This window comes from Pagrus pagrus (assembly GCF_965226575.1).
Source record: "Pagrus pagrus genome assembly, chromosome: 15".
NCBI lineage: Eukaryota > Metazoa > Chordata > Actinopteri > Spariformes > Sparidae > Pagrus > Pagrus pagrus.
Window position 1 is genome coordinate 28,360,677 of NC_140199.1, and position 27,967 is coordinate 28,388,643.

General features: G+C 39.6%; 1 protein-coding gene across 1 annotated transcript; it reads right to left on the minus strand.

Moving 5' to 3' along the window:
* Nucleotides 1-450: 450 nt before the first annotated feature.
* LOC311270050 (B-cadherin-like) lies at nt 451-27,220 on the minus strand. The gene is made up of 18 exons (XM_084374679.1): nt 26,887-27,220; nt 24,630-24,744; nt 19,759-19,847; nt 19,074-19,289; nt 16,864-17,001; nt 14,320-14,475; nt 11,994-12,138; nt 11,455-11,627; nt 10,664-10,792; nt 10,035-10,220; nt 9,065-9,309; nt 6,865-7,007; nt 6,616-6,707; nt 6,258-6,390; nt 5,145-5,360; nt 4,343-4,473; nt 1,755-1,898; nt 451-1,467 (listed from the first exon to the last, which is right to left on the minus strand). The coding sequence occupies exons 1-18, from the start codon at nt 26,935-26,937 to the stop codon at nt 1,255-1,257; spliced, it is 2,715 nt and encodes a 904-aa protein (XP_084230805.1). The 5' UTR covers nt 26,938-27,220; the 3' UTR covers nt 451-1,254.
* Nucleotides 27,221-27,967: the final 747 nt, after the last annotated feature.

The window sequence follows — 27,967 nt, forward strand, 5'->3', positions numbered from 1 at the left end:
CACTGGAACTGAAAGCTCTATTCTGTTTCTGTTGTCACAGTTTTACAAGTGAGAAATTAATTTAACGCCAATCCTTTTTATTTTTGTTGATCTGAAAAATGATCTGATGAATGAAATGCTTTGAATATGGCCACTCATTGCCAGGACAGTATAAGGCTGTGTTCACAGACATGTGGATGTAACGTTCGCCTCCTATTCTATCTAGGAGAAAGGACAAAAAACAAACATTTGCATGCGGTTGCGAAGCAAATCCAACTTTGGGGAACTTTGACTGGCGAAATTGCAGCCATGTCCCTACACAGTCCAGATTCAGTCCTGCTAGGTGATTTTCATTTGCCTGCATTCGTGTCTGTTTGACTGCAACCTAAATGGGGCAGAGAAACTGGTTTTATGTGTATGTTATGTAAGATTAATTTCTGCTCATGAAATAAAAGACCATTAACAAATCCATCATTGTATTAGGATAACTTTATAAAAAATTCAAAATTAACAAAGCATTTGTAATAATTCACCTTTGGAGGTAACTGCAAAAAAGTGTTGACATTATCACTTAAAGACGTCAACTGAACAGACAGTATTTTTTTAAAAAAAGCATTGATTGACACTTGACACTTACTGACCACATCCTCAGTGTGATGCTGACTGGCTACCTAGATTTCATCTTCATCATTTGTCATTTTAAACAGAAACACAAAAACAAAGCAATTTAACTGACACAGTAGTACAAAAAAAATGGAAAATATGAATGTACCATACAATGCCAAAATGACAAATGTTACCAGTGCAACTGCAAGCATCTGTGTGCATATCCAGTGTCACCCAGTAAGCTACAAGAAGGGCTAAACTACCTGCACAAAATCCAAAAATCAACACTGAGACATACTTTGTGGCACCAGAACCAAATGAGCAGAAAATAACCAAAAGGCACAATTATTCTTTAGCCTAGAAGTCAAACAGGGATCTAAAAGATGGGCAGGCAGAGTTTAGTCATTCAAAATGGGTAACTAATGTATAAAAAAACAAACTCATCCTTTGGCTTTTGAGCAGTGGCTGTTAACTGCTCATAGAACTGGACTGAAAGGTATAAAGCACAGTGCCCACATACAGAAAAAGCAAACATCTGTGGGCCTACTGATGTTTAGCTGACAGCTGTTTCCTTGGGATACATTAATTTATCAGTTCATGCTTACATCAATCAAAACATACACAGCCATAGTGCATCCACCCATCCCTATTGTTTGTTCTTTGGTACATTTACAGCATGTCATCTTCTCCTCCTCCGTACATGTCTGCCAGTTTCTTGAAGCGGGGTCCCCACTCATTGAGGCAGTTGTAGTCCTGGTCTCCGCTGCTCGACGAGTTCAGAGAGGAGAGGCTTCCTGCATCAGAGCCACCTCCTTCATAGTCAAACACCAGCAGGGAGTCGTAGGGGGGCGCTGTCGGGTCATTGTCAGCTGCCTTCAGGTTCTGCAGAGGAGCAGAGTATATACTCGATGTTATCATTTCATAGAACCTGTCTTCTCTTATATGCTGCAGAATCAAGTCAGGAGAGGTGCAGATAGAGAGGATGATGCATCAAGTATCAAACCAAATCAAATTAAAACAGGGCTTAATGTACCCTGGCGTGGTTCAAGTTGTCATCTTGTCACTTTAAAGTTGCAGCTGTAAACAATACTGCAGTCATTCACATGCATACGGCAAAGCACACACTTTTTATGTTTTAATTTGTATCAGATATTGAGTCTTTGACTCACATCATCAATGAAGTTGCCAATTTCCTCCGGATTGGCAGGGCGAGGACGGTACTGAGGAGCCGGCATGAAGTTTGGCACCACATCGTTCCTGAACACCTCAGGGCGGTTATCCAGACCACGGTGGAGAACACTCAGATCATAGTCCTGAGGGAGAACATGTTGGGGTTGAGCAAAAGCTTCTGCATTTTCATTTGAACGAAAACATCTGTTAGTGCATTTAGTACAGTGTTTCTCAAACTTTTTCAAACCAAGGGCCACTTAACCAATAAAAAAAACTTCACAGACCACCTAACTTCAAAATTTTCCCCAAATCAAGTGGCCTAGTTCCACAGTATATTACACATGACAGCCTGATTAGATGAATGTCCAACAAAATAACATAGCCTACTCACTCATCATTGTCTCTGTTGCCATGTTAATGGGAAAAATTGTGCTGTTTTTTCTGAGACATCAGTGAGGCAATGTCTGGCTCCAAATTGGAGAATTTCAGTTTCACAAAACCAACATTTTTTGAAAAATATTGCATCACCGCCATACTTGTGTCACGCAGGCAAATGTCGCAAAAACGGTCTGGCTACATTGCTGAAGTATAAAAACACAGCAAAACAGCCAATTAAAAAAGAAAAAGTTGAATTTACATCTGAGTTAATTTAACATAAAACCCATCTGTTCTACTCACTATACTTTAATTAAATCTGAAATGAGCCATTTCAGCAAATTTACTTACAGACCACCAGTGGTCCACAGGCCATTCTTCCAGAATTTGGTAAATGAGCTGAAATCACTCAATAAGAAGAATATTTTTATGACAGGTACAATGCAAAAACTAAAGATCCAACCAAAACCAAGTATAACAATCTTGTATTTAGCTTCATGATCTGGTTGGTCTTATTTTCAGTATTACTAAGAATTGTGTTGTAATTTCACTTAAAGGAGCACTTTGTAGTTTTGGGGAAGAATTTTTAAATCAGAAGAGAAAGAGCCTCTTAGACTGATTTTTTAAAACAAAACAAAATAATCAAACAAACTGACCTTAAAGAACAACACAATTTATACTGTTTTACTTTGTTTATATGTGGCGGACCCTGCCACCTTTCTATCTTCAAAAAGTGTTCTGGGACCTTATTTAAATCTGAGAACAGCTCGTTTATTCAGTTATGGAAAAAATAAATATTTCTGTATAATTACCTCATTAATATTGTAAATATTAAAATTCTGAGTCTGAATTTCTACATAGTGCCCCTTTAATTCAAGTCAATGTTGTTTTGTGAGCAACTTTGTTGTTTTTTTTTTTAACTAGATACAAGGGACATGTCCCATATATATGTCCCAACATATATCAAATACGTAACAAAAAGGGTTTGAAATAAACATTGCATACTCCCCCTATTCGTTTGGAGCAGGTGGCTGGGAATTACAAAATGCTCCTTTAAGATGAAAGAAACTGCCTTTGAAGACAATTTAAAAAAGCAAGCAAATAAATAATTGCATTTTATTAAGAGGTAATGTATTCAACTTATTGTAAAGCCACAGAAAGCAGTAATGTTTTAAGCCCCGATTTTAATGAGCTGACCGTTTTAGCAGACCTCAGGTATTCAGTAAGTCTATTCCACAGGTGGGGAGCATACACTAGAAATTAAAAGCTGCATCACCTTGTTTGCAGCTAACAGTGAACATGTCAATGTCTTTTGCCCCGTCTGCTTTCACATCTAGAAGCTGCTAAAAAAAGCAGGGACGTTGTTGGACTTGTGTTTATTTATTTATTTAGTTAGTGTCTGGAGAACGTCTGAATGATGCTGTCTGATATGTGTTAGCATATCAGACGGTGTCACCTGCAGAGCGAAAGCACATGCTTCTCAGCATGTTCATAAAATCAAACATTTGCCCAAATTTCTGCTTGCAAACTACAGGATGCATTTTTTTAACGACTTCCTGCTGATCTCTGCCTCTCTCCACGATACTCTTGATGTTAGCCTAGTGTTCACAAACGATTCAATGCAAGAGAGCGATGTAAATAAAAAATCCACATAAGTTGCAGTCTTCCCATTATGTTCAGTCACTGCTCAATGCTCACACTACAGTCATGTCATCTCAAATGTAAAAAACAAATGGAGACAACTCGCTGTAGTAACGTTAATACTTTCACCTGAGAAAAAAAAGGAGAAACAAGTCTGGTTGAATAAATGGTCGGGGAGAGGCGGTCAACATAGCTGTCCATTCTCCGGTGAGAACAGGAGGCGTTATTTTCCAACCAGTCAACAGAAGTGTGCTAGCTAACGTTAGCCGCTAGGGTTATTTACCATTACGTTGTTGATTTCTTGATATCAATCACGTCTGAAATTTATTGAGGCGGCCTCCATTGAGTCTGGAGCAGTTCAGGAGGTTTAAGACTGGATCTGTGCACCCCTCACATTACCAGATAATCTGGGCCGACCTCCAGGACCAACCAAGCTCTCCACCCAGATTTGTCCTCCAATTGTCTGGAGGGGCAAATCGGCCCCATACGCCTGTAGTCTGAGTCCGGCCCTAGTATCAAGACATTACTACACATAATGGTGGGTCAGTTTTTACTCTTAGGACATAAGTACCTGATCGTCCTCTCCACCTCCCTCTTCGTCATAGTAATAGATGTTGTCTCTGAGATCATCATCCTGCAGTAGAGGCTCCTTCTTCTCCCCTCTTCTCCGTCTCGCGAACAACAGCAGCAGCAACACCACCACTGAACATACAGGGAGCAAACAAAGCATATGACAACACACCCACATGATTCAGTCTCCACAAGTCAACCCGTTTCTACCAAGCAGAAAAACAAAAGCTAAGGTCAAATGGTGAGAACTGAGCCCATTAGCAGAAGAGTTAACCATAGTTATCATCTTCTAACAGGTATAGTGTTGGTATCAAAGCCCGCCATGTCATATTCCTGTCCGCCATAGGGCTCAACAATTAACCAGCCTTATTCTTCAAACCTGTCAGTGTAGGTATATACTGTCTGCCTACATTAACTCATCACAACAACGTAGGTGTATGAAGCACAAATTAACATTACATAATCATAATACTGAAATGTACGGCTCATGTTATTTGGCAAAAACTGTACAGCAGTTTTGAGATCGCTGGAGCATTCAGAGCTTTTGTCACTGCCCACAGCTGGGCAGTGTCATACAGACCCAGGTTGATTGCATTCTAACTGCATCGTAATCATCCAGTTGCAGGTTAGGATTTTTATTTGGTATTGCTGAACTATGAGTGAAATATCTTACAGGATTGCGACCATAGCTGGGAGCCAAAGAGAGAATTCATTTGCATCACAAGTTATAGTTCACATCTCCAGTCTGAGGAATTATTATAAACATTCTTCCATGTTTAAGCTCGATCAATTATAAGACTTACTGAGCAGCAAAAGGATTGCTCCCAGCACTCCCAGGATTACAGGCAGTCCGGGGCCTGCCTCACGTATGATGCAGCTCACTTGTTCCCCTTTGCAGTCACACACTTCGGCCTGGACGGTGCTGGTCTGCCCGAGGCCCCGGTTGTCTGAAACCATCAGGACCACAGTGTACACTCCTCTCTCCAGCTCAGTGGCTAAATTCAGAATGATGCTCGTTTCTGCAACAAAGAGAAAGGAACTTTTATTTATAACCCCTCCGTTGTTTGAGTTTTGAGTACATAAATAAACATATTTACATAAATGCTCAAAGTGGAGGACACATTTTCTGAGTGCCTCTAGTTCCCACAAATGGTTTAAAAACGCATCATCGCCGAAATAAAATAGCATTCTGTTCCATGAGGGGCATGGCTTCCTCCCATGCTGTGCATTGCCTCTCCAATTCACTCCAGTCATTCAAATCTCAGCAATTAACTTCTTACTTCTAAACTGAAGCATCTCTGGAAACTTTATGTTTATCAGAGCAGAGTACCAGCAACAGACCATGAGGAAAACTTTCATAACACAAAGAATTGAAAATCATTTTCCTCTCTTCACCCACTTACATAGTGTGGTTTCTCCTGCTGACTTTTTAAATCTTCTGCACTTGATAATGGGACGTGCATTTATATGGCACTTTTCTATACCAACTACTCAAACTGCTTTACAATACTTCACATAACATTTACACATATACTGATGGTAGAGGCTGCCATGCAAGGTGCCAGCCTGCTCATCAGGAGTGATACAGCGCTAACCAAAGTGCCTCACAATATGTCTACTCTCTCTCTCTCTCTTGGGGTTCAGTATCTTACTCAAGGATACTTGGACATGCAGCCTGGGGATCCAGGGATCAAAACCACCAACCTTTCCATCAGGGATGTCCCTCTCTACCTCCTGAGCCAATCCACCCCCTAAAAGAATGGGTTCTTTTTTCCATTAAGGACCTCTGAGTTTCGTCTGGGACTTACTATGTGATTGCATGGCATTAGTTTGTGGCTCGCTATATGCAAAAATAACTTCACCAAGTAGCACAAAAGGTTTAATTTCCAGTTGTAAAATTGTAAAATTTGACTTACTAGACTCGTTCATCCTAGCCGTCCAGTTGGTCTTCGACGTGCCCTGTAAGGAGACGCTGTATGGAGCGGCAAAGCCTGCTCCGTCTTTATCCGTTACTAGCAGCAGCTGAGGAGCCGGCTCCTTGTTACACAGCTGAGAAAACAACAGATTCAAGCAACTATTTATCTCACATTAGCTTTTGGTTACAATAACTTCTTAGGTTAGTATTTAATTACTGATTTGAATTTATTTATTTAGTCTTAAACAGCATTTCTTTGAACCACACAAAACCCAGTCAATGTCAATCTTATATTTTATCTGGATTAAAATTAGTCAAAAACATGACAACTGTTAAAATGTTTGGGAAAGGAGACACACCATGACTGAACGTTTCTCAATGGTGGGTGCATTGTCATTGACATCTTCAAGCTGGATCACCAGAGTACCAGTTCCTGTGGCTGGGACTTCATCTGTACATGTGACAGACATACACACACAAACACACATCAGGAGAGCAAAGAACAGTTAGTTCAAGGGAAATCCCTATTTCGATAACTTATTTTGGCCCTAAAACAGTACTGAAAACAAGATGAGTTTTTACAAATGTAAGTTTTGCCTTCAACCTACCATTGTCAAATGCACCAATAAGTGCTGTGTATTTGTTGTCCTTGACAAAGGAGGACTCTCTGTCCATCTGACTTTTCACCTTGATCAGGCCCGTGTCCTTTCCCACATTAAGCCAGCCAGCAGGGTCTCTAATGATTCTATACCTGGATATAAACAAGACAATCAAAGCGAGATGAGTTCAACTAACAAGCTTCTCACTCGTGCATTCACAGATTCACCAGATCATTTGAGTGACATGCAGCTGTTATTTATTATATATACTGAATGTGTTCTTAGTTTTTGCTAAGTGCTCCAGAATCTTTTTGGAAGCTGCACATAAAACTAACTAAACTAATATTATCGCATCACAGTTGTATGTGTCCCCGCATTAGTCAAGTTGCTGCTCCTGAGATGTGGCATTGAATAATAGCCAGAACCTTTTTTGCAGAATATTATGGAGTCACAGTGCATTTAACCTCTGACCTTTTGGATATCAAGAGCCATAGTTGCATTATTTTGTCCCATTAGACATTTGTATGTCAAATGTATTGTACTTATTGTAGGAATTCTTGAGAGATGGCCAAAAATGTATTTTGTGAGCTCACAGTGACCTTCAGCTCTGACCACCAAATTCTAACCAGTTCATCCTTGAGTCATGAGCCGTTTTCAGACAGCGATGTTTGTGTGTTTAAATCCAGGATAAAAGCCTATTTGCACAGGACTAGCATTACTTGTTGACCTCTGGGAATTTGTAATAATTGTGATCTTAATCCCACGCATATCTGCCATGTCTGTAATCTGTAAATTCCACAGAATATTGCCTACAATATGAACATAGAGGTCCTGTGATATTAGTCCCGTGCAAATAGTCATGTCTTTGAAAATAATTTGTATTTCTTTTTAAACCACTGTTTTCTGCCGTCAGACAACTAGACAATTATTACATTTGATCTCTGCTTATAACAACAGTCAACAACTATGCTGTAAGACAAAGTTCTAACCCCCCCTTCTGTTGTCAAACCAAGGGGAGACCATGGATGTGTGAAGTCATTGTGGTGAAAGCTACCAATGTTATTTGTCCAGCTGGTTCGCATGAAAATTAGGTTGTAGCTCGAATAAATGAGGTTTGTTTGTGTTTTTACAACGTTTTTCTTAGTCACTGATCCTGGAAGTTCAGATCTGTGAACATCATTCCAAATTTAATAAAGTTGACACAATATCCAGGAGACAATGTCTGTAAATACAAGCAAAATACAGACTTCAAGACGCCAATGCGCCACACAAAACACAAACGAGGGCTGGTAATTTCTAAATCACATGAGGTCCCCTGATAAAGTTTGTTACGAATAAGGCTAAAGTCACACTGAACACCTGTTTCCCCCTTCTCACATTAGCAGATTGCTGCTGCAGTCAGGTTAATAAACAGGAGTGAATATAAATACCCTTTTTGATCCCAAAAGCTGTTTAGCTATCTATAATGTCTCTGGATCACAACAGAATCTGATGTGATTCAAGATGTTTATTCCTCCCGAGGTCAGGCTTTGCACCAGATTCTCTCCCCAAGAGCTAGCTGCTAGCTCCCCCTCTCACAACACTTGGCAAATGTTTTGTTTTTTTGGTTTTAAGAGAGGCTCCTAGCAGCAGAAATTACATAGTGTACGTTACTGTCCCATTGCCTCAAGAGGTTTTCTGCCTGACTATAACTACATGATTGCTTATATGGTGCAGAAATATAAATACTGTGCATAGGATGTGCTGGGAATTACAGATTGGAGGCTCTACATAAGTTTTCTCATGCTCTCTAAACTCTCTGTTTAACATGCACTTCTAAGGTTAAATAATTGAGGGAGGGTCACCTAATGCTTATTTAATGATTTTCTTTTTCCTGGTTTCTAGCATTGATAATCTTCTGCTTCAACACATTAAAAAGTTAAAAGGCACTTCCTCATGTAACTGCTGTGGTATGTGCTTTGATGTATACTTGTCAGTATTGTCTATTTATTTATTAGTATTATTATTATTTTATTTTATATACATTTCTTTCTCTTTTGTTTGTATATATGTGCTGTTGTCATCCTTGTTAATTTTCCTCATGGCCCTATCTTGTATCTTCTATTTTGTTTGTATAAGAGGAAAAAAAACAAACAAAAAAAACTTTAAATAGACATACCATGAACAAAAAAAATAAAAAGTAAAAAGGCACAACAGATTCGGAGCTTACATGACTTTTTGTTTACGTGCAGTGTCTGGGTCATAAGCAGTGTACTGCACTACATCACTGTCGACAGGAAGGTCCTCCAGTTTTGACACAAGCTTCTCAATTGGATCAAAGACTGGAGCTTCATTGACGTCCTGCACATTTACCACCACTGTGGCGGTGGCAGTGGGCAAGGGAATAGCAAAAGGAACCTCATTCTCCACTGCAACCAACAGAGTGTACTTGCTGTTCCTCTCAAAGTCAAGACCCTGGATGAATGGAGGGAAAAGCACAGCAACACAATTTATCAGACTAAAATAAAACCCAGATTCCTTCCAAAATGTATTTACTTGAATTATTTGCATAACAGTGATTGTTCTTTGAAAAACTGTAATAGGATATTAAAACAAATATTTATCACAAATGTCACAACTTCAACATTATGGCTTGTAGGGTTGGGGCGAATTTTGTCCACCTGTAGAGATTTGGTAATTCTGTTTGCACCACAGGAGCTATCCCTTGAGTACCTTTCATACAAACACTGTCAGAATCAATAGCAAGCACTGGGCAAGTTGATGAAGTTTCAGAGTGTATCTTCTTGGTATTCCACTAGCCTGAATATTGCTTTCCTCTCTATCGTCGATATTGCGCCTACGTCCAAATACATTTAGTACAGATAACATAAAAACAGTCATCATTACAAGTCCTCCTCCTGTACACTCTACCCTGACGCCACCCCTTACTAAATCAAATAGAGTATTCCCAGTGGGTGAGAACATGTCTGACCAGATAAACACTGAGTCCAGAGTTGCCCTCTCACAACAGGAGATTGAGTATTATTATTAGTATGTGAGGCAGTTGTTGTTATGGCATGGACATTTAAACATTTCTTAATAACTATTACCTGGATATAAAATGACATATACTGTGACAGATTTTGGCCATATCGCCCGCCCCTAGTGGCTAATTTAAGAATTCTTGGTTTACTTCCTACCTTGGCTGTAGAAATGATTCCTTCCTGTTTGTTTATTCCTGTTTTCACGGTGAAAAATCCTCCAGGATCACCATCGACAATCTTGAACTTTGCATTCCAGGCTGACGTATGTGGGTCATCGCCATCTTCTACAGACATCATGGCCACCCGAGCGTCCACTTTATTTTCTGCAACTGTTGCCTCATACTGGGACAATGCATGGGATGTTTGGAAGTGTGGGAGTAAAACATACAGGGAAACAAGGATTACATAAAAGGATGTTGTTGTTCCTTGCTTGATATAAGAATAATTATATTACAAAAAAAGCCTCGAAGTTTATCACATAGGAGCTGAGTTTTCTCAGCCATTCCTCCCCAAGTTACTGTTGTCTGTCAATCTTTTCATTCTTGTGCTACATGCATGCAGTTTACATGGATAGTAATGGCAGATTTACAATTGGAATACAAAGTCATTTGAGTCAATTATATTACACAAAGTAAACAAAAGCAGCTTCCAAAGGCTATCTATCTATCTAGCTAGCTATCTAGCTAGCTAGATAGATCTGCTGTGCCTCATTGCGGTTGCTAAACCACAGGGGACTGTGCCGTAAATTCTGACAGTAAATATGTTAGGACATATATTATACTTACGGAACTCTGGGTGAAGGATGGAGCATTGTCGTTGCTATCGGTGACTGTAAGGATTACTTGTGTCAACCCAGTCAACCCTCTTCCCACCATGTCTGCTGCTTCAACCTCCAAAGTGTATTTAGGGTATCTCTGTTGGAAGAGACACACAGTGAGTTTAGCACACCGACTGAAAGGCTTAAATATGTTGCCTTAATTTCACAGATTTAGTTGGAGCAGAATCCCTGAAGACATTTCTCACTAAACGGCCAATTTCCAAAACATGTATGTTTCACACACATTTTCAACGCAGCATCATAGTCAATCAATACAATCACTACAGTTTCAAGGTAGAAACCCAAGATTATTGTCACTAATTCAGTACTCAACCAAATGTTAAATATGGTCACAATCTATGCTTCTATTCTGGATTAATGGCGTTGAATAATAGCCAGAGAAGTTACGATACACACAATTTTATCGTGCTGAAAACATGCCGCGATACCATTGTGAGACTGTGATGATATGTACCAACATATCACGTGATTGTTTTGCCTGTAAAGTTCATGGATCTAACAAGGGAAAGAGAATGCAGTGTACTCTCTCTCTCTCTCTCCTAGTCATTGTATTGTTCCATTTAAACAGCAGTGGGCGTAATCATACACTCAAGAAAAGACCACCTTATCAGTCCGTCTTTACACATTTGTTTCAAACTGGGAAAACAGGAGTCTGGCTCAAACGCAGATCATTTGAACAGTTAAAATAAACATTGAAAGTCTGCCAAGACAGGCAATATATGTTTTCAAAGCCCTTACCTCTCTGTCTAGCCCACCCATATTGACCCTGATGGCTCCAGTGTTTGGGTTGATGGCAAACAGTTTGTCACTGGGAAACTTTGGGTCCTGACTTTTAATACGGTAACGGAGTTCCGAGTTATCATTATTTGGTGCATCAGCATCTGTCGCCACGACCTGTATCACCTCAAAACCTGGATAAAAAGAAGTAAGAAGTGGAAGTTAAGTTCAGAACATTCTTGAAGTCTTTTACAAGATAGAGGCATACAAAGACAAGAGTATGCTAGTTTTCATTCCAACCTTATAGCCCCTTTCAGACACAACACAATCTCGCCACTGTCCTCTGAAACTCATAATTTCCACTGGCTTGCACCATGCCATGGCGGTTTATCCCTACGTTGAGCACAGATTGAGTACGCCACTCTGCACACTGCTGTGACTGCACTGGACCTAGTGGCGTCTCATTCAGGACTGGCACATCCACTTAGTAGTGGACATTTTTATTATTTTTTTTTAACAAGAGTGGACATCTTTTTCAGGCTTAGATCCAATGACAGTACCTTCTGGTGAGGCCTCAGCAACTTCTCCCAGGTATGTTGACTGAGAGAAAATAGGGTTGTTGTCGTTCTGGTCAATTACAAAGACTTTAACTTCCATAGGAGACTCAGCATTTCCTGAACCATCTGCCACAGCATACGCTTGAAACTGCATACAAACACACACACACACACACACACACACACACACACACACACACACACACAGAATAGATGCTTTCATTCCATATCACTACAGCAGAGAGCTATGCCATACTGAGATTACAGCCTGCATTAATCAATGTCTTAAAGGATCCTGGTGAAATCTCTTGTCAGTTTTTAATTCAGTGGGCATTCAGTTTCCTGAGAATGCATTTTTAACAAAACTATCTGCAGAATTGAGCATGGGTCAAACAGAAAGATAAATACTGATTAGGGATGTCCCGAGCCGATCTGCGGGATCGGGGCCGATATGGGCATTGTTTCACTGATCGGGATCGGCATTTTGCCACAAGCCCGATTACTTTAACGTCAGCTGTCGTAAAGGAGCACAATTTGTGGCAGAACGCAGACGCGAACATAGTGTTACTGGCAACCCTGTGGATAAAATGTCTGCAGTGTGGAAATATTTTAAATTAGAAAGCGAAAGCAGTCCAATGGCGACATGTAACATGTGCAATACGACCGTTTTGCGAGGGGGTAACAAAAGAGCTGCATTTAATACTACATTCTATACGGCACATAAAAAACAAACACTCAAAGGAATACAACGAGTTCACTCAAGCAATACAGGCAAAGGCTCGGAAGTAACAAACACTCGGATACTTTCAAAAGGAAAGAGAAATATCCTCGAGACAGTGACATGGCCAAAAATATTACAGAGAGGGTCATTGAATTCATCGCTCTGGATAACCAGCCCATTTCCGTGGTAGAGGATCAGGGTTTTCGCCGTCTTCTGGAGTTTTTGAATCCCCGGTATGCCCTACCATCTCGGCATTACATTTCTGATACCGCCTTACAGGAGATGTACAGCAAAGTTCGTGACCACCTACGAGGTGATTTAACAGATGAGCGTTTTACTACAAAGCTGCACTAAGTTAATTTGAAAAGAGCCAAAGACATTTTTTAGTTACTGACTTTGTTTACTTGGTTGTTTTTGTTAAAAAAACAAATGAAAACCAATGTTGCAATAGCATATGCAGAATAAGAAAGAGCCATATGAAGGTATTTAATTCTAAAAAATCCTATTAAGGAATATATATTTTTCTTAATGCAGCTGTATTATATAGGAAAATATTAGTTAGGGCTGAGTATCGGATCGGGACTCGGTATCGGCAGATACTAAATATTAAATGACTCGGATCGAGATCAGGGTAAAAAAAACCTGAGCGGGACATCCCTTATACTGATTCAATAATTTTTTATTTGCCAAAGCATTTAAGTTTGCGTCACCGTGTCATGTAGTTCTGATGTAGTTTTTGTTGCGTTTTATTTTATGGAGGCTGAACTCGCATTCTGCTCAGACTAGCAGGCATTTACAGAGACAGGCACTCTTATGTAATATGACAATAATATTTGTAGCAGCAGAATTTTCAATAAACTGAAGTTTACATCAATGTCTGTCTAGTCTTTTAATATACTTAGTTAAGACTTTGAAGGAATCTAATTAAAAAGGTATGAATATATATTTTTTCTTTAAGCCATCACCTGTAGGGATGTAACGGGACAAAAGTCACAGTTCATCGCATACTTCAGTACAGCGGTCACTATTCAGCACAGGTTCGGTACAGTGGGGAAGGCCAGGTTTCTTTTCATTTATTTTTCTACTGATGGAACTGCAGTTACAGTTTGTTCCACCTAAAATTACTGTTGTTCCATCCAAGATAGTTTTAAGACATTAAAAATAAGATGTTAGCGATGCAACAAAACCTGACAAATAGGGGCAAAAAGAGAAAAAGGAAAAAAACAAACTCAGGTGAGGAGGTGAAACATACAAAATCCTAACATGTCATGAGTCTGCGTGTTTGTTTGTACATTTGTTATGTCTTGATTTTTTTGCCCTCCTCATTGATTGCACTTAATGTCCGTTTCTCACATGGTGTTTTTACTGTTGTTTTTAACCCTAACCCTCACTTGTTTTGTGCTGCAACAATAAAATAACCACAGTCTAGTCACCAATTCATATCCGACCAATTGTGAAGAATAGTCACATTCTCCCCTGGCCACAAACTGGTAACTCAGTGTTGGAAAGGGGGTACAAAGTGTTTCATTTTTTCCACAACTTCCTGTCTGATCCTGACAAGTGGACAAAGAGAATATGTATAAAACTATCAGCAGAAAGGATACGCACCACATACTTGTCTCTTTCCTCTCTGTCCAGTGGTTGAGTAATATACAGATTACCATTGTCTTTGTCCATGGTGAAAAGACCGACAGGATCCTGATCGGCTCCTGGGCCAGTGATGCTGTAGTAGATCTTCTTTACTTTATCTTCACTAGAACGGATCTGGACAAAACACACCAGATTATACAACAATTTCTGACCAGAACAATCATTTCAATACTGCAAATTCAACTATTTCATTTAGAAAATAGTGCAGAGGTCATTTATTTAAATTTCTGAGGTACAGAAGCCATACCTGCAACATTAATGAAGATGTGAGAAAAGAGAAACATTTTCGGGGGTTTCGGAAAATGGCAAATGGCCCCCATCCCAATATAATATTACGCCACAGATTAATACCAGGACGGGAAAGTACAATTATTTTTAATTAGTCCTTAATTAATAGCTCAAAGTGCAATCATCACTAGGAAATCAGGAGATCCACGAGAGAAATTCCTAATCAGAGCAAGAGAAAGGTTTATCACAGGGAGACTCATTCTACTGCTAGGCCAGTCAATCTAGCCCAAAAAAACAAAACATTTGCAAAAGAAATGTCTCATAGTTTTTATTGGTCCTAATACCCTCCTGAATGATATACTAAAAGTCTACCACCGTAGATGGAGTGGAACATATTTTTTTTCGAGATTAAAAAGCCAAAGTTGTGCACAATACTCTAAGTAAATTGAGTAGAATAGGAGAACATTTTCAATAAATAGCTATCACTATGTAACGTCTCGATTAGTGACATCATACCAAAGAAAAAATGTATTGCAAGTTTTTGAGAATTTGTGTTTATATATGCAAATTAGGCATTTCTTCATAAAATGTACCATCATTTGCATATAGCCTATTACAAAACACAAAATTTGAAAAATGGACGAAGCCAGATTAAAAATTATTGTTTCATTGTTGACACATTAGCAAAAAAACACATTTGAAGAAGGGACTGTGGCTATGTTTCTCTATCATCCCATACATTAGAAAATACTATTTAGAGTCATCAAAAAAATCTGTTTGTCATGTTTTTGGTACAAAAGTTTTTTGACTAAAAACCAGAATAAATTGCAAAAGTAATGGTCCTATGGTTGTATCTGCATCTAAACTGGTTAAAAACGAAACAAAGAAAAATAGTCCACCTAGTTTTAAACACTGCCCACCCACACACAGTAGGCTACAATTCCTGATCTGATGGGAGTCTGACAATTGCAGCACAATGCGCTGCATTTGCCGTCGTCAAGGCCTCGACTGCTCCCTAGCTTGCACAGAGTGCAGAGGCATGTGTGCAAATATGTCGGCAAACTTGGATGAGAACATGGATTGAACTTTTTTTGTTGTTGCCACAGAGTCAAATCTATAAGTGTTATGGCCTACCTCCTATCTTGTATATTAAAGTGCCTACTGGGCTTTCTCTTCTACATCTGTCTCTTGAGTTGTGGTTTTGGGTACGTATTGTCCATTTATAGATTTCAATATCAATGATTTGTCTGTTAATAGTAGTTTCCTCTGAAAAATTGATTCCCTTTCACTATAATCATTAAAGGGTGTTTTCTCAAAATTAGGTTTTCGTACACTGTGGAGGAGAAATCTCCACTTCAGTAACACCTACATAAACTATTCTTTACAGATTTCTTCCTATCTATACTTTGTGTTTGATTAGGGAGGAGTTCTGTTGATATATTTTCAATAGCCTGATATTTTCTACATTTTATATCAAAAACATGGCGAAAATAGATTTTTTTGATGACTCTAAATAGTATTTTCTAATGTATGGGATGATAGAGAAACATAGACACAGTCCCTTCTTTAATTTTGTTTTTTTGCTAATGTGTCAACAATGAAACATAATTTTTAATTTGGCTTAATCCGATTTTCAAATTTTGTGTTTTGTAATATATGCAAATGATGGTACAGTTTATGAAGAAATGCCTAATTTGCATATATATGTTCCACTCCATCTACGGTGGTAGACTTTTAGTATCTTATTCAGGAGGGTATTAGGACCAATAAAAACTATGAGACATTTCTTTTGCAAATGTTTAGTTTTTTTGGGCTAGATTGACTGGCCTACTATTCTACATCCTCTGATCTCTCAAGTCGGTGCTTGTGGGATGTCTGGATAACAGTGCTGTTTCATCATGTCAGCGATGGCATGCCTCAAAACAACTTGCGCCCTCATTATTGGAAAGAAAAAACAATTGGATTTCCCATAACAAGATAATTAAATTATTGCCATAAGAAATCTCCTTTGTTAATCCAAGAAAACAAGGAAGTTAACTTTTTATATCAAGTTAAATCATTGTAACTATGCTTTCCTTAGGGGCGAGAGGGGAGAGAGACAAGACAATTAGTAGCTCCATTTGAACATACTGTAGAAGTTTTGAAAAAAAATAATCAGATAAAGCTCAAACATAGATAAATCAGCTTAATGACAGCAGTGGAAACGAACACTGACAAACACATATTCAAAATTCAGTTCACACCAAATCCAAAAGGGATTTTAATTCCTCTTACTTGAGATATTTTGATGGGGAAGGGTCCTCTGTCATTCTCAGGACAACTGATATCTGGAATAACCCATTCCCTCTTCCTCCGCCTCAGCCCTTCACCAGACTTGGGAAAATGCAGTATGGGCACGGCATCGGTTGCACTCTGGGAAAACACAAACACTTATTAAAAGGTGCACTTTGCTAGGAAGAAATGTTAACGAGAAGAGAGGGTTCTTCATTGGCTGCTTTTTTTTCTGCCCAAACTCAATCAAACTCTCTTTGTTTTCATGACTGAATAAACAAACAAACCTTAAAAAGGACAACACAGTTTATACTGTTTTACACTGTTTATATGTGGCGGACCCTGCCACCTTTCTAGCTTCAAATAGTGTTCTGGGACCTTATTTTCCTCTGAGAACAGCTCGTTTATTCACCTATGAAAAACATACATATACTCATTTATATTGTAAAAATGTCAATTCTGAGTTTGAATTTGTTCTCCAAAACAAGATAGTTTAAGTACAGAACACCTCTAGAAATAAACCAACTGCAAAGTAATTCACCAATATTATTTCAGGTATAAGCTTAAAAAGCTTTATTTGCTCATCACAGCCGTGCAACTGTCCAACATGTTCCACTAGGCATCATCCCCGTCTCCCAATCATGTCAGCTGGAATAGACACCACCCTAAGTAACCCTGCTCCCAAACAGGTATAGATAATGGATGGATAGATAATGGGTAATGGTTGGATAATGGATGTTGTTTGTCCCTATGAGAAAAAAATGTATGTATTTTTTACTTGTGTAGCCTGGTAAACAAGAGACCAATACTGTTTCAGACTGTTAAGACAGTGTTTTATTATTCTTTAGGGAATTATTACTGCGTTAGCAGTTTCTTTTTGTTTAGGTGACACTGTCACTTTAAGAGCGGCGCAGCAGTACGTTGCACGAGATCGCGGGAGCAGATGGGAATTCACGGCGTTCCCGTGCAGAGTTAGTTACACGTGTGAAAAATATCCCCATAGATAAAGCACAAGAATGGTTGCGAGAATCAGCAAATAAGATGATGATTTGTTTTTTCTGTTTTTTAATTTATTTATTCAGAAAGAGCCACTACAGTTGTCTAGTCAAGTCTAGAGTCACTTTTAACTAGAGCAAACGTCTAAGACACAGTGACAAGTGTTTGAAGTTCATAAGCTAACTGAGGTTTACCGTCAGTGTGACGTACCGTGAGGAAAAATATTTTGTTTGTTTAATACTGATTACCTCAAATCCTCAAAATTGCACCCTCTAAGGTTAAAAGGTGACTGATTTGGTGTAAATAACAACTATATTAATACAGGGGTCTACCAAGCCCAGGGGCCAGAGGTCTAGAGGGGCCAGGAGCCCCAAAACATTTGTGGCATGTGAGCAATGGATTACTGAATGAGCCTACCGGGCCCAAGAGGTCAAGGGGCCCTGAAGCCCAAGTCGTTGCGTGAAGTAACTACCTCAATAAGTCAAAAAGCAAAAGGCTATGAATCTGAACGAATTTAGGTATTGCCTTTCTCCAGCTGGCCATCCCAAAAATGCACCAGAATACAGGAAATCACATCTGTGCCCAGGAGGACAGTAGTTGATAATCCGTCCCTGTATTAATACAATTTATAAAGTAACATTATAGTGTGACATTTGTGTCAATAATTGTCAAGCACAAGTGACTCCGCGGTGGTGGAGGGGGGCCCCAAATCAAATTCTGCTTAGGGTCCCCAAAAGGCTTGGGCCGGCACTGAGACTGGGTGAGAAATACTTGTCATTTATATAAGGCCAAGATAATTGTGAAAAAGTTAATAACTACATACACTAATTATTTGTCCATAATATTTATGAACAATAATGTTATTCCAAAGAGCCCTGCAGAACCAGAAGAAAACTATTGCAGCCTTCATATCATCTACTCTGGCTTTAACAAAATACGTAGGTGCTGTAAAGTTTTACATAGACGCTGTCATAAATAATCAAGTCACATTTTAATACTAAAATAATGACACTGTGCAAGAAAATCTTTGAAAATTGACATCTCACTAGTGTTCACATCATATAATATTGTTATAGCCATGAAAAAGACATGGCAAGTTTATGAAAGCAATGAGTTTTTCCCTGTTCATAAAGACATGCCATAGAGAGGCTTTATTAAGACTACAAATGGGGTTAGAAGTTTCTCTCAAGCCCTTTCAGCAGTGTCTCTAATCTTACCTCAGCGTTATTAGCAAGGTCCTCTTCAGTAGGGTGGTACTGATGTTTGTGGTGTTTGTTTTGTCCATGGTGAAGCTCAACATTTTTGTGGTGGTTCACATGCTTATTCACATGGTGCAGTACCCTGACAGTAAGAGTCCTTTTGGAACCTTGTGAGTCCCAGGAGTGGATGGTGAAGTCCTGCTGTCCTTCATGAAGAAAAACCGGTCTCCTTACCTGGAGGAATTAAATACACTTATCAGAAAAGGCGAACATGCTAGTAACAGTTCTAGATTTAAGAAAGCTCTCTATGTCACAATCTAACTTGGGCAAACTGAACTGCTGGGGCAGTTTGGGGTAGATTGAAAACGGTGGACAACAATAGTGTTATGCTGTTCAGCTTAATCTCATAAAAAATTGTGATGGGTTCAGCAACAATTCAGAAATCTTCAGAAATCTTCTGAATTGTTGTCAAGAATTCATATTTAAAATCACCTTGGTTTCCCAATAAGAAAACCACGATGACATGCAAGTATTACATCCTTCATAGTACTATAAGAAAATTCTCCACTCCTTTTACTTTGTATTACCCAAGCAGTCTACCAAATCATTTTTAAAATCATACAGGCTTTAAGGCTGGCTTTATGTGTGACGATTTGGGAGAGACGAGAATTAGTTTAACTATCAAGTGTTAAATTTTACTGACCATCAATGTACCGTCTGTCTGTATGCTGAAATAGCTGTCGTCACTGCTGAAAAGAAATCTTGTGTGGTCTGTGCAGTCAGTGAAGCCCACTAGGATAGGACAGAAAAATATTTATCCATTAGAAATGCAGGACATACAGAGACAAGACAAGAGTTTGAAAGTCTTCAGTACATAACCACACATCCTGCACAAATGTGTCATTACTTCTTCCAGGCAAACAGCAACAGATTACATGTGCACCTACATCATATACATATTCATAGATAGAACATCAGGAAGCTACAAATCCTAAAATGTGGACAAACATCTTCAACACATCAGCATGGTTTCAAGATTAGTATGACCTGATCCAATGGTTGTAGTCCCTAATGGACCTCTTAAGCAAGTTTTGTCATTCAGCTTTTTGTGTGTTGTTTATCAGGGTTCCTGACTGACAATTTACATGGGTTTTGCTACCATTTTTGTACACAGTGTGACTAAATTTTATAACTAGGAGGACTTGTGTGACTTGCAAATATACCCCCCATGATTGTTTATCATGTGAAATACCTGAAGTTGTGTTTTCACTCTGAACTGCCACAACAATAAAACATAAAGAATATAGTCGCAGGCGGTAATAAGTGGGCTCAAGCTTTTTTCTCCCAAGCAGCTCAATCAGTCAAAATCAAACACCTGGATTAAACGTTAGGCCCAATCCCAGTGTCACACCTAAAGTCTTAAACCCTGAGCCCTCAGGGACTTGAACGTCACCCAGAGATGCTCAAAAGTTATTTTTTGCAAGTTCAAGTCAAGTCTCAAGTCTCTTATGGTTGTAGTGAGCGTTCTATCATCTGCTGCATGCCACCCGGTCTGCTTAGGACACTGCACAGTTATATCTAAGGAATTCAAAGCATGTAATGTATTATCATCACTCCTTTATCTATTAGCACAGAGTATTATCAGCACTGATTGGTTGTTTGGTATATTATCACTTTAAAATAGGCTACTGCAATGCAATATGAAAAAATGAAAGCTTTCCTTCAAAATCAATAACTGCATTTTGCTTTGCAACATAAATACACAGCTACAGTAGCTAAATGTATAATGTAAAACTATTGCTGCCAATGATCTGAAATAAACTGCAACTCCATAAACTGTTGATATTAAAACAAGAACAGTTTTTGGCACCTTTCTTTGTGTGACAAACACGATTCCTTGCATGAATATAAAACTCATGATGAGATATCAATGGAGTTATTGGTTTATAAAGTACTTTTCTTACACAACAGACCATTTTTGTGGATACAACTGTATGTGTTGTTTAACAGTAAACATCAGCTGACTGTTATTCCTGAAAGAAATGTTTGTGTTTTGGAATGAAACCCATCAAAACCATGCTTTTCTCTAAGATTTTTTGCTAGCCATCAGTTCTAGGTCACTGTACTAAACGCATGTAGCAGGCACTGCAGTAACTTTTACATTACCAAATGACTGACCTATTCAGGTTTGCCCTAACGCAACAACTAATGCGTCAAGTTTGACGTGGTCGATCCAGCATCCTTTATATTCATTCCACAAATGTTGCATTTGGTGATTCTTTTGTTTGCGCCTTGTGTTTAGGTCCTATAGACAAAGCTTATGACAAACAGGAGAGCAGCAGCAGTTGTGCTCGCTGCCATAGTGTTGTTGTAGTGTTGTTATCTCTGGCCGGGTGCAGCACGCACCAGATGAATAAGGTTACGCATGAGAGACTGACTTTCAGCTCCTCAGACATTTTCTTAATGTTGATGCGCCAAAAAATTAAAAAATGTTCACAAGTCCCAAATCCTGAGTCCGAGTTGAGTCTCAAGTCTGAGTGTACGACTTAAGTGCTCCTCGAGTCCTCATCTCTGACGTCACCCGCCACGTGTTTAAAAATGCAGTATGTAAGAATTGGCTACTTGCAAGTTCATACCCCAAACAAACAGGGGGCAGCATATGACCATTGTAACCACTAACTACTGCTAACTGTAGCTGCTGCTGGCTAATTTAACCATACATCTAGCAGTCGTATTAGCCGACTATGTTGGGACTGGGATCTTGGAGCGCCGGGGATTGTTGGTATTGTTTACTGTCAGACTACCACCTCTTGAGGTACAGTGTGAAGCTAGCTGGTTAGCATGCCATCTTCAGCAAATTTCCCTGCAACTCAATAGATATTTACAGTTACATTGTTATTGCTGATTTGTGCATGACAGTCCCACATTTTGACGCATTTCAATGTTGCATCACCCCCTTTGAGGGGAAATTTAACGAAAGTCCAGCAGCAAAGTTTTTGCAGTTGGTAGCGCTCCTCTAATATCAGTGCAGACTAGCAGGTTATGAGCATGGTTTGCTAACGTTAGCCTATAAAGCACTTAACGTCAGCGGCTGGAAACAATGCAGTTCTGTTTAATTTGATGACTTGATTGATAGCATGAAGTTGTGAACGAGTTGCGAGCATCAAAGCTTTTTTATCTGCATCAGGTAAATGGCAAATGGTGAAGGTTTCCAAAAAATTATCATCCACATCAAAAAGAATTCACATTTTACTTCAACACAAAAAAAACAAAAAGTTATTAATTACTGAAGCAAGAATGGTTGGACAGATAGATGCCTAACAACTATCTGGCTCCCCTCCCCTCTTTCCTGACTGCACTGGGGATAACCACCTGGAAAACCAAACTGTTCTCACAAGACTTTCAAAATAAACTAGCTCAGTTACTAGGAAATGAAATGAATCATACAGTAGCTACCTACTTCCAAATATTAAAAATGCAATAAATATTGGATTTTACACATTTTAAAAACAAATTATCCACATATTTTAAGACATTTTAACTTACTGTAAAAATAAACTGTGAATACAACAACCTGGAAGTAATGTGAATATTCTTTTCACTTCCTTCTTAATTATGTAAATTTCTGTGTAACAAATGAAATTATTAAATGCCAATTACACAAGCATAAAATCTGCATCTGCATTAAGGCTCCTAAAAATGGCATTGTGATAATACCTGGATTGCAACAGTGAGAAATCACCACAGTGGAAGATACCATTTTGCCAATTTTGGTGAAACAACGTCAACTAATGATATATGAGGGTCTTGAAGGGTTGTCCCATTTGATAGAAGATTTACAACACTACCCCTTGCAACTCTGTTATGAGGAGCAAAGGGGGTCACATGAAACCAATGGGTGGGGGTAAAAACTGAAAATGGGATTGAGTTTACCTAGCGTTAAGTTAGCCATCTAGCTAACGTCAATCAAAAACCACATTCAACATTTTTTCCCCTCTTACTGCACAAGCACTTCCTCTCCTTTGGGCACGGCAGAGTAAGATTCCCTCACTTAAGCCAACATACTTATAAAAACAAATAGTAATTTCAGGATTTGATTTGGATTTTTTTTTTTTACTATTCAAATTATATGCGACTTCCGAAATTCGTTGCGGCAGCTGTAGTCTTCAGTATTCAAGAAAGACCAAGACTAGGCTCAGTGAAAGAGCACATGGTAGCTTGTCCCCAGACATGGAGTCAGTGTTGTGTGTTCCTGTTCTGTTGATTGAGTTCTTGTTCTTCATTTGTACAGTATGAAAATAACTGAATTCATATCAGCCTGAGTTATAATTTTACAACTACAATAAAAAGAAGAAGACAGGCCTTATTTACTCCTTAAAATACACATTACTGTACATTTATGTTTGTGATGTAGATTTTAGATGTTGTCCTTTGGTCACTAGGGGGCATCCCTTTCCTTCTTAGAACTCTCCAGCTGAGAAAGACGCTGAAGATAAACACAGGATATTATTATGCATCAGCCACTAAAACAGGTTGTGCCGACGTAAAACAGCTGATCAAGTCCAAGCACCAAACTGACAACTGTACTGTTGATTTGGTTGTCCCAGATGAGTTTCCACAGTGTATATGTCAGCATGGTCAGTGTGGACTCCACAAATGTATGCTGGGATAGTCCCCGGTGACCCTGCACAGGACAGTCTGCATTTGAACAGTTTTTTTTCAGTCTGGGTGCCTGCGTTTGCTCCTCCTCCAAGAAACAGGCAAGTTATACTCGGGCACAAAGTTCACTGTCAAGTCATATTTAAGCTCACCTTGACCGCTGCATTTGTTTTTCAGTCCGTCTCTTCTGATAACAAAAGACACTTCCTCTACACGCATACTTTTCAGAAGACTACAGGTTAGAACTTAACTGTTGTTGAAAGTCTTTAAGCTACGTCGAGCAAACTAAAGCAAACTAGAAGCCTGGCTTACAGCAGTTTAACTTGGTGAAAGATGAGCAACGATGAGACAATCAGACAAACACCTACACCACAGCACAGCATTCTGCTGAGACAGCTGAAAAAAACAAAATGGTGGAAAACTTTCCTGACCTGACACAAAAACTACAGTAGCATTTTAAAAATCGATTTGTCAAAGTTACAGTCCAGTGAAAACATAGGAAATACATAATCCATTCTAGTCAAACTGACACAAAAATAAAATCAAGTAAGACTTTCTTTGAGTATTTGGCAACATCTGAAAAGTTGAGGTCTGCAAAACAGGCTTGAGGACTTTGTTTTGCCCTACAGCATTACATGAGGTGTGGAGTGAGTGCAAGCTGAGACCTGACATTGTTTGGGCTAAGTGAGAACAATGTGAACCGCTTATCTGTAGAAGGCCATCTGAGGCAGAGGAGTATGTTACATTTATGACTACAACTTAGGTCTACATTCCATAACTGAAATGTGTTCAATACATTTTACAATCTAACAATTGTCCATATAATGATACTGAACAGTGGAAATGAACCACACAGTTTATTTCAGCTGGCTGGGTGTGCATTAATGAGTCAACAGCTTCCGAGAATGTGCTTACCTTTGCCCAGTGTCATGTTTTCCCTCAGGTGCTTTTTGTCCACTTTGAACGTTACCATGTTTGACTTGAATCCAGGTACACATGTTGGTTCCTCAGCAGTCGCTGAAGTTGAGGTCTAGGAGAGGAAAAATAGCTTTTAAATTAATCATAATCCAGATGTCTGACAAATTTCTGGTTTTATTGAGGAAACTCACAGTGGCATTCAGTTTGTGTGAACAAAACACAGTATTTCATGAACATTAAAGGGGGTCTATGTAGTTTGAGAAGAAATTCAAACTCAGAATTTGGATATTTACAACGTTACTGAGGTGAAAGTACAAACTCAGAAATATTATTTTTTTCCATAAGTGAATCAAAAAGCTGTTCTCAGAGGAAAAAAATGTCCCAGAACACTGTTCGAAGCTAGAAAGGTGGCAGGGTCCGCCACATATAAACTAAGTAAAACAGTATAAATTGTGTTGTTCTTTAAGGTCAGTTTGTTTATTCAGTCATGAAAACAAAGAGTTTGTTTAGGCAGAAGAAGATCAGCCAATGAAGATCTTTCTCTGCTCATTAACATTCTATTCTTCTTTAAATTTAATCCCCAACTGCTGAAGAAACTGAAAATACAATGAGCCATCTGGGTCTGTAACTAACGAATGTTGTCTTGATCAATTTATCTCTCAATATTTTTTGTTTTATGGGGCGGCTGTAGCTCAGGGGGTAGAGCAGCAGGCCAGCGACCAGAAGGTCCGGCTCCCCTGGGCGGAACTGAGCTACGTGCCAAAGTATCCTTGAGCAAGATACTGAACCCCAAAACTGCTCCTGGCGTGCAGCTGGCACCCTGTGGGGCAGCCTCTGATGCCAGAAGGGCCCTGCAATGAACTGGCGACTTGTCCCTAGCCTTTAACATACCCTAGCCTCCGCCCACAAGAAACTGGGATTGGCTCCAGCAACCCCGCAACCCCCCGAAAGGGGGGGTATATAGCGGCAACATCTCCCGCGACCCTCACGGATAAGCGGCAAAAGAAAATGAGATAAGATATTTTTTGTTTTGTCCATGAAATATCACAAAACAGTGAAACATACAAGACAGGTGATAACTAAGTGAGATCTCCTGTCCTCAAATGTGTCAGTTTTGTCGACCCACACACAAAAGGCAGGCAGTCAATTTAAAAAGAGAAAGGCAGAAAAAGCAGCAAATTCACAGTTGCAAATCTACAACTAGCACATTTGTTTAATTAAGTTCAGTTCAACCTGCATCTTCAGCAGTATGTCCCACCACTGGAGCTCTGGGGTCTTAAATCACAATTCAGTCTGATTCTGTAAAAACTAGAACTATGATGTGCTCAAAAACATTAAAAAAATAAAGTGGCTAAATGACAACCGTGCTACACAAGCGATCAAAAGTGGAATTTCACCTGCCGACAACGTCATCAACAGAACAGGGCGAGGCCCGTGGAGAGACTCCTCGAGGGGAGGAAGACTCCAATTCTAAAAAAATGGCGATCGAAACTGTCTTGTGTTTTAGGAGTTTGACAAATTATGGTCGACAATACTTTTAAATGACATGTGATTTACCACTTCCACTTCGATTCAGCCTCGTTACACGCACGAAAGAGCCCTCATTAACAAACAACTTCGCCATTAGCCTACTATCGGCCCCAACCTGCGGTGCCCGCTCACTTAAATACTGGGCAGGGCCACGGCAAGTGGTGCGACTGATTAAAGTAAAGAGGTTTCTGTGAGGTGACAAGCTGCTCGCTGCATAAAAACAAATTCACTTCACAAACTGTCAGAAGTAGCGAAGATTTCTAAAAACACTAAACTGGTTCACTCGTTGTGAGTAAGTAGGGGGACAACATTTACTATCATTTTAAGTTACACATGAGAAAAGAGGGCGGCTGTAGCTCAGTGGGTAGAGCAGGTGACCCCCGGCTCCCCTGGGCGGAACTGAGCTACATGCCAAAGCATCCTTGAGCAAGATGCTGAACCCCGAAATTACTCCTGACGTGCAGTTGGCACCCTGTGTGGCAGCCTCTGCCATCAGAGAGATCCCTGCGACCAACTGGCGACTCGTCCAGGGATATACCTTGGCCTTCGCCCATATGTAGAGTGGGATTGGCTCCAGTAGCCCCGCAACCCCCCGAAAGGGGGGATACAGCGGCAACACCCCACAACCCTCAGGGAAAAGTGGACAAGAAAATGAGATGAGATGGCACAAAAATGGGCGGAAGCCGATTGGGCAAGAGTTAACAACGACAGCAGGAAGTCTCACCTGAAAAACGACGATTAAAACTGCCCAAAGCTTGAACCGAGCCGTCCCCATCTGTCTGTACGTCTCCAATATTCCTGCTATGAAAGTGAAAAAACTTTGAAAACGAACTATTTATATATTCCTGTGCGACGTTTCGTGGTGGCTTCCTCGTCTTGTCTCTTGAAGGTAGTTTCAGTAACTGAGTGAGCTCAGACGAGTTACTGCAGGTACTTTCAGCGAATGACGTCAGTTTACAGGTGCGCGATTTCCGTGTTCCTGTGACCATATCAGGCTGAACCCGCCTGGCAGACACACAGCAGTAGTTTCTGTTACTTCCTTTTCATTTCTTCAGCACATCATTACCAGTATGCTGAGTGTTCTTCCTGAGCTCTATCTGAGCTAAGAGAGCAGCATTCTACAACTTTACGTCTTCCACACACACATACACACACATACACACACACACACAAGCACATTCACACGTACACAGATACACGCACAAACACACACACACACACACACACACACACACTCACACCCACATACTCACATCCCGGAATTGTTTTCTCAAAATCGAAACATTCCTTTAATATCGACATATCTGATCAGTTTTAGGTTCTCTGTTTTGATTAGAGATATGGTGGTTGTTCATCAAGAATGACGATCTAAAGATATGTAAGTAGCTGAGGAGGACTGGGAAAGGATTTTATATTTGTAAAGTCTTTACTGTAAAACAACATGACAGTGCTTGTTTGGTCATTAGTGTGAAACCAGAATGAAAACCACCCAACAGCTCCTAAAAGCCAGTAGAGGTTTCAAGTTCCCAATTTCTGTACAACTACATGAGTGCCTTACTTATTCTGTTTATTTTATGTTTCTTCACTCTGATGTTTCCTATTTTATTGCTAATTATCTTGTGTGTCCGTTTCCGTCAACGTGTGATTTTGTTGTTCTGTTCTATACTGGCAATATCTATTGCATGTCTGTCCGTCCCTCCTCTGTGGCTCTTCCTGAGGTTTCTGAATGGGGCAAGTTTTTCCTCACTTGAATCGAGGTTCTAATGATGAAGGATATTGTTCACTGTACAGATTGTAAAGCCCAC